The 12431-nt window shown below is 42.2% G+C and overlaps 1 protein-coding gene across 3 annotated transcripts in view; it reads left to right on the top strand.

The window, feature by feature from the left end:
• FBXW11 (F-box and WD repeat domain containing 11) overlaps nt 1-12431 on the top strand; it is a 108116-nt gene that overhangs the window by 35490 nt on the left and 60195 nt on the right. For 2 of the 3 annotated variants that reach the window (XM_073573749.1, XM_073573751.1), the window contains exon 2: nt 10439-10540. The exons of the other annotated variant lie outside the window; for it this stretch is intronic. In XM_073573749.1, the coding sequence (XP_073429850.1) occupies nt 10439-10540 (102 nt within the window). The remainder of the gene's footprint in view (nt 1-10438; nt 10541-12431) is intronic. 3 annotated transcript variants of the gene reach the window in all.

Below are 12431 nucleotides of genomic sequence, written 5' to 3'. Positions count from 1 at the left end.
GGTATGTTGGCCCATTCCTCCATGCAGATCTCCTCTAGAGCAGTGATGTTTTTGGCTTTTTGCTTGGCAACACGGACTTTCAACTCCCTCCAAAGGTTTTCTATAGGGTTGAGATCTGGAGACTGGCTAGGCCACTCCAGGACCTTGAAATGCTTCTTACGAAGCCACTCCTTCGTTGCCCTGGCGGTGTGCTTTGGATCATTGTCATGTTGAAAGACCCAGCCACGTTTCATCTTCAATGCCCTTGCTGATGGAAGGAGGTTTGCACTCAAAATCTCACGATACATGGCCCCATTCATTCTTTCATGTACCCGGATCAGTTGTCCTGGCCCCTTTGTAGAGAAACAGCCCCAAAGCATGATGTTTCCACCACCATGCTTTACAGTAGGTATGGTGTTTGATGGATGCAACTCGGTATTCTTTTTCCTCCAAACACGACAAGTTGTGTTTCTACCAAACAGTTCCAGTTTGGTTTCATCAGACCATAGGACATTCTCCCAAAACTCCTCTGGATCATCCAAATGCTCTCTAGCAAACTTCAGACGGGCCCGGACATGTACAGGCTTAAGCAGTGGGACACGTCTGGCACTGCAGGATCTGAGTCCATGGTGGCGTAGTGTGTTACTTATGGTAGGCCTTGTTACATTGGTCCCAGCTCTCTGCAGTTCATTCACTAGGTCCCCCCGCTTGGTTCTGGGATTTTTGCTCACCGTTCTTGTGATCATTCTGACCCCACGGGGTGGGATTTTGCGTGGCGCACCAGATCGAGGGAGATTATCAGTGGTCTTGTATGTCTTCCATTTTCTAATTATTGCTCCCACAGTTGATTTCTTCACTCCAAGCTGGTTGGCTATTGCAGATTCAGTCTTCCCAGCCTGGTGCAGGGCTACAATTTTGTTTCTGGTGTCCTTTGACAGCTCTTTGGTCTTCACCATAGTGGAGTTTGGAGTCAGACTGAAGGTGTGCACAGGTGTCTTTTTATACTGATAACAAGTTTAAACAGGTGCCATTACTACAGGTAATGAGTGGAGGAAAGAGGAGACTCTTAAAGAAGAAGTTACAGGTCTGTGAGAGCCAGAAATCTTGATTGCTTGTTTCTGACCAAATACTTATTTTCCACCATAATATGCAAATAAAATGAAAAAAAAACAGACAATGTGATTTTCTGGATTTTTTTTTCTCAGTTTGTCTCCCATAGTTGAGGTCTACCTATGATGTAAATTAGACGCCTCTTATCTTTTTAAGTGGTGGAACTTGCACTATTGCTGACTGACTAAATACTTTTTTCCCCACTGTGTGTGTGTATAATTAATAAATATATATATATATATATATATATATATATATATAATTTTCGCTATGAACCCGTTCTACGCCCGGGTGGCGGGCATTTTTATTGGTATATGGTCTCCTATCCTGGTATGTATGGTACCCTCACCCACCAATCCTGGTATGCATGGTACCCCCTTATCCATATACTGGTATTCATGGTTTCCTCACCCCCCAATCCTGGTATGCATGGCACCCCCTCATCCCTTTCGTGATATGCATGGTCCCCTCACCCCCCTATCCTGGTATGTATGGTCCCCTCACCCCCTATCCTGGTATGCATGGTCCTCTCACCCCCCTATCCTGGTATGCATGGTCCTCTCACCCCCCTATCCTGGTATGCATGGTCCTCTCACCCCTCTATCCTGGTATGCATGGTCCTCTCACCCCCCAATCCTAGTATGCATGATCCCCTCACCCCCCTATCCTGGTATGCATAGTCCCCTCACCCCCCCTTTCCTGGTATGCATGGTCCCCATCACCCCCCAATCCTGATATGAATGGTCCCCCTCACCCTTATTAAACTGCACACATTATAAAAAAAAAAGAAAAAAAAAAAAAAAAATTATGCTCACCTTTCTTCCCTGTGTCCAGCACTGTCCTCTTCTGGGCGTGTTGTGGTGCCTGACTTGGCACCTGCGCAGTCCTCACTTTCCGCCGCCATGTTCTTGAAGACACACTGCAGTGTGTTCAACAAAATGGCGGCGGTAAGCACGGACTGCGCAAGCGCCAATTTCGGTGCTACAACACGCCCACTCCAGACACCTGAAGACGCAAGACCCCGCCGGCAACAGCCTCACCGAGTTTGGTAAGGTTTGTGGAGATCGCGGTATGCATTCAGTGCTTACGCATTACCGCGATCTCCTGGGGGTCTGCGTCACTCTGAGTCGAGACTGCGCAGGCGCGTCGCGCTTGTGCAGTCTATAGAGGCTTCAGACAGAGTGACGCTTAGCCCATTATATTATAGATATAAACTGTGTTCCAAATTATTATGCAAAAAGAGTTTAGGAGTGATAAGGTTAGAATTTTTTTGTTTGTCATTTAAACTCATTGATGGTGATGTGTGTCAGGGCTCTTATCACTGAAAGCATTTGCAGATAACTGTGCAAATTAGTTTGGCAGGTGTGTCCAAATAAAGGCAAGACTACTTAAGAAGGCTGTTCCACATTACTAAGCAGCCTACATTTTTTGCCAAGATGGGAAAGAAAAAGGATGTGTCGGCTGCTGAGAAGCAACAAATTGTGGCGTATTTAGGTCAAGGCATGACTACAATCAACATTGCCAAGACACTTCATCGTGATCATCGCACAATCAAGAAGTATGTAGCTGATTCCCAGCACACACGTGTGCGTGCTGATAAGGAAAAATTGAGGACTCTTTCCAACAGGCAATTGCGTCAGGTTAAAAGAGCAGCTGCAAAAATGCCATGTCATAGCAGCAGACAAGTTTTTGAAGCTGCTCGTGCCTCCACCGTCCCCCGAACAACAAGATGCAGGGTCCTTCAGAGGTTTGCAGCTGTGCGTAAGCCATCCTGTCGACCACCTCTATCCGCTGCACACAAGCAGGAACGGCTCCAGTGGGCCAAACGATACATGTAGACTGACTTCCAAACTTTTGTCCACCGATGAGTGCCGTGCAACGCTCGATGGTCCAGATGGATGGAGTGGAGGATGGCTGGTTGATGGAGACCCCATGAAAACATGGCTAAGGCGCCAACAAGGAGGAGGTGGAGTAATGTTTTGGGCTGGAATCATGGGGAGAGAGATTGTCGGCCCCTTTAGGATCCCTGAAGGGGTAAAGATGAACTCCATAATCTATGTGGCGTTTCTAAAACAGCACTTCCTGCCATGGTTCAAGAGGAAGAACCGTGCTTTCCGCAGCAAGATCATTTTCATGCATGATAATGCACCGTCTCATGCTGCAAATAACACATCTGCATCTCTGGCTGCTATGGGCATAAGAGGACAAACTTATGGTGTGGCCACCATCTTCCCCTGACCTCAACCCCATTGAGAACCTCTGGAGCATCATCAAAAGGAGTGTCTATGATGGCGGGAGGCAGTTCACATCTAAGCAACAGCTCTGGGAGGGTATTCTGTCCACATGCAAAACAATTGAATAACAAACCATCCAAAAACTGACAAATTCAATGGACGAGAGAGTTCAGAAGCTTCTTTCGAACAAGGGGTCCTATGTGCAAATGTAACATCACCTAGAATAAAGGTTTGACTTGAAAACTGTTTGATTTCATTTTGTAATAAGCTGATAATGCTTATAATTTCACAATTGACCATTTTTTTGTTCAAAATAAAAAGGTTGAAAACTCTGCTGTGCATAATAATTTGGAACATGCATTTTGAGTGTTTCTTATTTTTAAAAATATACTTTTTCATTGGCAGTTAGTTCAAAAACATTGCAATTATACTAGAATATTAGATGACTGGAAAATAACACTGACTGCAATTCATATAGGTAATTTAGAGAAAATATGAGGAAATATTTTTTGCATAATAATTTGGAACACTATGTGTGTGTGTATGTATATGTATGTGTGTATATATGTATGTGTGTATATATATATATATATGTATGTATATATATATATATATATATATATATATGCATTCTATGTGTATATATCCTTTTGTTTGTGTTTGAATACCTGTCATAGGGCTCCATTATATGTCCATTTTGCAAGCCTGCAAGAAATTCTCGGCATACGGATGCTTACATGGGAAAAATACGCGGCCACACCCTGACAACGGATGACATACGGAGCACTATTTAGGGACCATTTATGTGTATTACGGACGTACAATACGGTCTGTATTTTTCTACGTTGTGTGTGATGCCGGCCTAATCGTCTAATTCTGTCTGTCTCTCTGTTTGTAACGGAAATCCCGCGTCTTAAATCTTCATAAATAACTACATACATATTCTAGAATACCCGATGCGTTAGAATCCGGCCACCATCTAGTTTTTAATAACCAGTAAAGGCTATGCAGACTGCTGCGGGCTGATATTAATAGGCTTAAATACCATGTGGTATTTCCTGAAGAAGAGGTTGTAAAAAAACCTTGAAACGTGTAGAATAAACCACTGTCAAACTTTATTAACGTTCTGTAATTTCATTATTTGGGCAGCGCGGACGAAATCCACGTATTCCTTTGCAGGGTTCAATCTACAAGGGATGGGTGAGGATACAGTAGGGAGATGTTTTAGTTGTGGTCTTTAGCAGGCCTTATTCTGAAATATCCTGTTTTTCACAGCTCCACAGAATAAGCCCAATGTTTGTGTCATGTGCGGCTCTAAAGTAGATGCCCTGCCTTTTTTTGGTGAAGACAGGAGGGTCCTTCATACTTGTAGACAGCACAGTGTGCTATAGTAAGCGTTCAGTTACCTGTTTGTGATGCTGTGTGGAAATACCCAAATGTATGGTGACCGGTATTCTAATAGGCATGATCAGACATCAATCACCTGATGGGTGCCTAAGGCCTGTTTCAGACTTCCGTTTTCAGGTGTCAGTCAAAATCCGTCAAAGACGGATCCGTTGCAGTTTGCAAACAACTGATGCACCGGATCCGCTTTTTGACGGATCCGTTGAAGCAGTAGTTGGTGGAATTTTAAAGGGACAGATTCTGAGAGAGAGAATGAATATTTGTCCCAGAATGGGTTTTGGGGTTAAATTTCATCAAAGGAAAATCTTCTGGGCGTGCTCAGTTTAAAGAAACAGAATCCGTCAACTGACTGTCATTTGATGGACGGGGACGGATACGTCGCCCATAGGCGTCCATTCTGCCAGGCGACGGATCCGTCACGGTACGCCTTTTCGACGCAGACAAAAAACGTTCCTATGGACGTTTTTTCCAGACGGAACCCAATTTTATGACGAATCCGCTGTGCGACGGACACAACGGAAGGCCATCCGTCACAATCCGCCGCCAATACAAGTCTATGGGGGAAAAAACGGATCCGCCAGGCAAATCCGTCAGATCCGTTTTTCTCCCAAACGGCGGATTGTGACTGACGCCTGAAAACGGAAGTGTGAAACAGGCCTAAGAGCCATGCCCCGATTACCATGTAATGTGGTGATCAGTGGCTCCATGAGCAGACCTATAACAGCAAGGATCCCAGAATGTCATGTTCATCTCTATTTTTAGCCCTAGAATGCCATTTAATGAAGAGACTGCCATATTGATGTTACTATGGAATCTTTGTGTTGTAATTATATCTAGGAGGACCTTTCACTAGGTAAAATGTAGCCAGTGCTCTCATTTTATTCCTGCTGCTCCCCTGAGCATACTTTTTTTTTTTTTTTAAATCAGCCATATGGTTCCATAGATATTGGCACTTTTTATTTTGAGCACCCAGTATGCTACTTTTATTGTCTCTACTAAGGGGGGTGTTCCTGACAGGATTCTGTTTTTGGAGGGGTGTCTTTAGGCTACTCTGCATAATTACCCTTGGAGCAACACCTCTCAATAATTTTTATGGTGTTTTGCATATTGGTTGTACTAAATAAAGTCTGTGCAAATCTGTCCAATCTCGGACTGCAGTTCATGGGCTGGCCATGACCCTAGTGTTACAACCTCCTATAAATACATGATAATCCGTTCTGGAGACCCGCGATCAGACTGTGCCATGCGGTGCAGCGTCTGACCGATTTACTCAGATATCTGCATGAGCCCCAAGATACTAAACCCCCAGTCCGGCAGTGATCATCTGCTGATTTTATTGAAGCAACAGCACAGCCTAGTAAGTCACACATTGCTGGAATCAAGCTCTCAACTCCTATATCATGCTGCTATCAGTTTATACGGCAAAAACCTTTAACACCCTTAATATCTTTTGTTTTAGGTGTTATGGCATCTGAATTAATGTTAACATGGAAAACAAAAATGAAGAAAGCATAACTTTATATGGAGACCATAACCAACAAGATATACTCTACGATAACTCATATAGGACAAGTTGTGTAAAATATATTCCATTAATAAAACAACTAAAAATACTTTTTTGCAAAATGTTATTGCTGTGAACAGGATTATGAAACCTGATGGCATGGACGTGATGACATTTTAATATCCAATGTTCCCATTTTTAACAAGTGGCATTGATACAGAACCACAATGACTAAAACTGCCACCATACAGGTTCTATATAAAATATATTTGATCTAAAGCGGTGACATTGCTGGGATGTTGGCACAAATTATTTGGGCAGCTAGAGTTGAACGAAACAGGTCGGTCAGATTCAAAAGTCGACGACTTTCGCCAAAGTCTGGTTTCATGAAACGAAACCCGACCACAGTGTGAAGTTGGCCATGCGGTCGGCAACCCAAGCGCCAAAGTCAGGTTTCGCCGAATGCTTGCGCGTGACTTTTTTCAGCCAATGAGAGAAGCGTAGCCGGAGTGGGAGAGAGAAGAGAGAGATTTCGCCGCCTCTAGGGTTAAAATTCATGCCAGGTGTGTTTACAGTCCTCCACTCACTGCCGACTTTTCTCCCCATTGACTTGTATTGGGTTTCGTGTTTCACGACTTTTCCCTATAGTCGGCCGATTTCGTTCGACTCGACTTTTGAGAAAGTCGGGTTTCATGAAACCCGACTCGACCCTAAAAAATTCAAAGTCGCTCTTCTCTATGGGCAACACATGGGAGAGACATTGTCAAATAATTGTGAAGTATTTGTAGTTCTTACACTTACGTACCTGTACGTAGCACAGCTTGTTTGTTCTCCTTTAGGACTTGCTGCTGCTGTCTATGAAGCGGACTGTACTGACTCTGGTAATACCTGACTGTTATACTCTTCTAGCTCATCATAACTAATATAGAGAGGAGCTAATGTGTCTGATAGTTCCTGAAAAGTCTGCATTAGTTCATAGATTGTCAGAGGAGCAAACATTATGGCCCTGATTCATTAAGACCTGCAGGTTTTCACACTGGTGTGCTGGAGTCAAACTCATTAACCTATTCACAACCTTTGACGTATAGATACGTCATGGTAATTGTGCGCGGCACAGAAACGGTGCCCACTCTATCTCTGCCAGGAGCACTAAAAATTATATAAATGAGATTTCGCTGTAATCACTTATCACATGGGAAATGCCATAAACACCCCCTCCCCCTCAAGCAGAACCCCACCCACAAAGCCAAGCAAAAAGAAGGTTCTTGAATTGCTAGTTTTTTTCATTCTGTCTCCCAAAAATCATAATAGAAAACGATGAAAAAATGTCATGTGACCGAAAATGTTACCAATAAAAATGCTAACTAGTCCCACAAAAAACAAGCCCTCACATGATTCTCTTGGCATAAAAGTCGAAAAAATGATAGCTCTCAATGTGGTGATGCAAAAACTTTATTTTGCAATCAAAAGCTTCTTTTAGAGTGTGACAGCAGCCAAACATAACAAAGATATAAATCTAGTATCGTTGTAATTGCACCAACTTGAGGAATAAAGTTGCCTAATTACGTATACTGCATGAGGAACGGCGTAAAAAAAATAAATAAATAAAATTCTTCATATGCTGTTGATTTTTCCATTCTGCCTCCCAAAGATTGTAGTAAGGCTTGGCTCTGAAATATGTGGTTCAGATGGAACCTCTGGTAAAAGATTCCCTATAATGAGGCAGATGAAGGCACTGTGGACTCTCTCTGGCCTTTGATCCGTCAGTGTCCGTCTTTTTTTCCTTTTAATCATATAATTTTTATTGATTTTTGGTTTTGTTTTATAAAGTACTATGTAACATTAACCGTCGCAAACAGAACATCACTGACGCAAAGATGGGCATAACATATGGTATTTGTATATAGATTATTCCCCAAGGGAACTACTAGACCTCCTCTCTAGATAGTCCAGAAAGAAACATGAGAGTAGCATGATCAGCCTATATGTAATTAATAACTAGCAACATTTATTAATACATTTACGTCAAAGATAAAAAATAAAATTGATGCCTCATGTCAGACTACAGGAACAGAGAAAATTGACTTGCATCCTTTTTATAGGTAGAATATAAAGTTTAAGCTAAAGTGGTTACAATCACCTGCATATTTGGCCACATGAATAGATATATATTGCACAATATTTTTCAATCCTAGGCTAAAGTGCCTGTTGTACCATGCAAGCAAAAGTGCATGCGACTATACAAAAAAGAAGAAACTGCCAATCACATTAGAATGAAGGTATGGTAATATTCATATAGACAGAGAGGATTAATCAAGTAGTCACAAAGTGCCACAGTGCATAGTCTACTATTGCTATATGTCTGGAATACAACAAATACAACCAAAAATATATTCATAGACTAGTGCTGACTAAATGGTCCTAAAGTGCCACAGTGCATGGAAAAAAGACTGTTGTTGCTGTCTAAAGAGCAATGAATACAGTGATATAGTAACTCGTAGCATCGCATGTAAAGTATGACAGTGCAGGTAAGAACCACATTGAATAAAGTGCATACTAAATGATACCTCGGTTTGAGCCAAGTTTTGCTGTCTCCCACCCCAACGCGCGTTTCTCCGATTCTTCTATTTTTCTTCTTTTCAAATTTTTCCCCCTGACTACGTGGTCTGGAAAAAAACTGGACATGTGCATGGCCTCATTGAATAACATGGGGACTGGTGGTGTCTGTCAAAATGACGTATTGCATGTCTGATTTTCACAATTGTGTACACGAGGCCTTAAGCACATGGATGTACCCCCTCTGATTATTGGGAACAAGTGAACCTATGATTGCTTGCTTTCCATTAATCAGCCTGAATAAGCAGGCAGCCAGTCCAGGCGACCGAGTAAAACACTCCTTAGTTGGGTGAAATGAATTTTAATCTTGCTTACGTATCATTGTCCTCAGCAGTCAATGTCCAATTGGTCAGGTGCTGCCGAGAACAATGGTTCTCGTTTTTACTATCGTTTTATGCGCATGAGCACATACATGCCTTTCCAAATAGGTCAGGTAATGGCCATAGGGCGGCAAGTGGAAACCCACCCTAAGATTCTGTCACATATTGGTCTTTTTGAATAGTGTTAAAAACCATGTAAACTAAAAAACCTCTGGAGGTTAAAAATGCTTGTTATGGCTTCACAAGTGTTTTAGTGGCAGCATTGTCCCACATTTTACGCAGGTATCCTCACTGGTATTTTTGAGTTTTTGTTGAAAAGCCTTTGATAAGTGTGTGTGTATAGATAGATATCTATAGCTATCTCTATATCTCTCCTCATTAGTACACGATGCCCCATATTTCTCTATAGATATTTGGCTATAAAACCACCACCATGATGAAATGAGCCTAAAGGCTCCCTCACGCGTCGTCCTTTTCTCATGAGTTCTGTCCGTGTTTGGCTATAATAGTCTATGGGTGCTTCACATGTCCAACTATTCTTTTCTTCCTTCCTCGGCCAAATGATCCACGGAAAAGCACGTATGCTTGTCTGATGGGGATCGGAGTATCAGATAATGGTCACTAATGCATGATTATGGATCTGTGAAAACGGATAGGAGAAGCTGGAGAAAACCTCCATCAGTTTTTTTTTTCTTTTTTTTACAAATTCGAGAATAACTTGGTTTTTACCAAGTGTTTCACCAACACACTTCCCAAACTCTGCCCGAAAACACAGATGAAATTTGGCCTGTCTGCGTGCAAGGACAATCCCTGACGTGTGACACGAGTCAGTGTTATAAATCTGTATTTATAAGACAAAACCAGGGAGAGGCCAAACCCCTTAAAGTACAATGAAACTTATCCAAACAAATCTCTTTAAGAAGGTTTTATTTCACCTCGATCTCCTGTGACAAATACTCATTTTCATCATTTAATATATACACTGGCCATTTTTTCTTTTATTAAGACCACTAACCTAGTGGACAACTTCTCAGTGCAGTTTAGATTTGTAGACTTCAGTTTCCCTGAATTTATAAATCTTTTTCTGTGAATTTAGATCTGGTGATGGCAGAGTATTAATAGATGTATGTTACAGCTCGTTTCTGTTAGTGTGAATGCATGCATTGCTCGTCCATTCTTACATACATTTAATATTCTCATAAGTTGCCTGCCTGAAAATTTTTTGTGGCATCTAACGGCTTCTTTTCTCCTTCCTTTTTGTCACCCTGCAGTGTTCTGTGCCAAGGTCTTTGTGGCTAGGCTGCTCCAACCTGGTAGAGAGCATGTGCGCACTGAGATGCCTGCAGAGCATGCCCAGTGTCAGATGTCTCCAGGTGCCTTTCTTCTTTCTTGTACTGTTATGTGTATGCTCTGTCTATGCACGACCCATCACTTTTTTTATGTTTTGACATGAAGTTCTGAACAGTAAATTCATTTTGCATGACTTTTGTTTGGTATGTAATTTGGTGTGTTCGTGTAAATGTGAAACCCATAGAGCATGGTATTTATTTTCCTTTTTAACAAAAAGAATGGCATGCCTTTTAAGTTCTCTGCATGAGAAGAACGAGAACTCATTTCTTTTAGAATGAACTATGGTCTATTGTTTTGGCTCCAATATCATGTTATACTGACTTTGTACCACCTTCTTAGCTTCCCGATGGCACGTATCTTAGTAGTGATTATCAGCGCCAATTCCGGCTACATGTGGTGGACAGATATTAAAGGCTATTCTTTCACCCATGAGGTTGCCTATCAGATTGCCCTTTGTTCTTCCTCGGTGCTGTTCTCTTGGGTAGTTGAAGCGGTTATCCTCTAGCCTTTGTTCGTAAAGCATCCCCTGTGAAACACGTTTTTTACATCTTTCGTCTGTTAAAAAAAAAAAAAGTGCAGTCAGTAACTGTATTGCCCGACACCAGCAGCTGCAATGTGTCTATGTACTAGCATAACTGGGATTGCTTCATTATCCATAGAAGCAGTAACCGTAGTGTGAATTGAGCCTACAGCTATCTATCGCTTTCTTTACGTGCAATAACCGGATTCTGTAGCATTTTACCAAGATGGTGACCACCGGCTGTGTCCTTTGGCTTCTATATAATGTCCATGAGTGAGACCACCACAGTCAGTTGGCTGTATTTAAAGACAGGCCAGTCGTGTTCACCTGTTGGATAGATGCGGAAACTGTCTTTCTGTTGTGTTATTCTAGAATGGTACTTTGTAAGATTATTTTTTTCCATGCTGACCATTGGCTATACTGGGTTTGTGTGTGGCCTTGGATTTTACACTTCTCTGTAGAGGTGACTTGTACTCCCTTTAAATTCCTTGTTTGCATTCTCCTGGCATTCAGGTCCAACGTGTCCACACACTTCCATTCATCCATGGGAGGCTACAGACAGTGCATGCCTTGCAATGTCATCCGTTATGTGCTCCTCACCCATGCAGCATCGGCTCTCATCCTTTCACACAGCAATGGCATTTTCTCATTAATACTGTAGTGTAGAGATGATCGCTTTATACCTTGTGTGATCAGTTTGTTGTGTTCAGCAGCTATTCCTAAATAATATCTTTCTACATTTCACCTTTGGCTTTAAGGCCAAGTTGATGTTTTCTTTGCGGATTCCGCACTTCCAATTCCCAGCAATTTAGAGTACAATACAAGTAAATGGGTTTTGTAAAAATCCCAGTCACATGTTGCGGTAAAACATTCACACGCATGGTGTGGGTTTCATATCTGTAGCAAACTTATGCAGAATTTCATTGTGATTTTTCACCCTATTCAATGCTTACAACGTGGAACAGGCAGAAAGCTGCAACAAATTCCACGTGTTAGGCCTGTTTCACATTTCCGTCTTTCAAGGTCATTGAAAATCCGCCAGGCGGTTAAAAAACTGATCAGTCTCTGTCATGGGCCAAACTGATGCCACTGGATCCGTTATGTATACGGATCCGCTGCAGCCGGCAAGAGGGTGAAATTTAAAGCAACCGCGGCCTGAGAGAGAGACAGATTTTTTGTTTTATCTGCTTGTCCGGAACGCTATTCAGGGTTAAACTTCCTGCCAGAGCAAATCTGCCGGGCATGCGCAATCCAAAATAGCGGACCGTTGCTCTGAAAAAATGTTTGAGTCCGTCTCCTGTGCCCGGGAGCCGCTAAAATTCTGACAGATCCGTCAAACGGGTGAGACGGACGACCGTCAGTCAAAATCCTCCGCTAATGTAAGTCTATGGGGG

Source organism: Dendrobates tinctorius, unplaced genomic scaffold, assembly GCF_039654945.1.
Source record: "Dendrobates tinctorius isolate UK_male_01 unplaced genomic scaffold, ASM3965494v1 ptg000036l, whole genome shotgun sequence".
Lineage (NCBI taxonomy): Eukaryota > Metazoa > Chordata > Amphibia > Anura > Dendrobatidae > Dendrobates > Dendrobates tinctorius.
The sequence above is the reverse complement of the archived record's forward strand: the minus strand, read 5'-3'. Positions and strand labels throughout refer to the sequence as shown.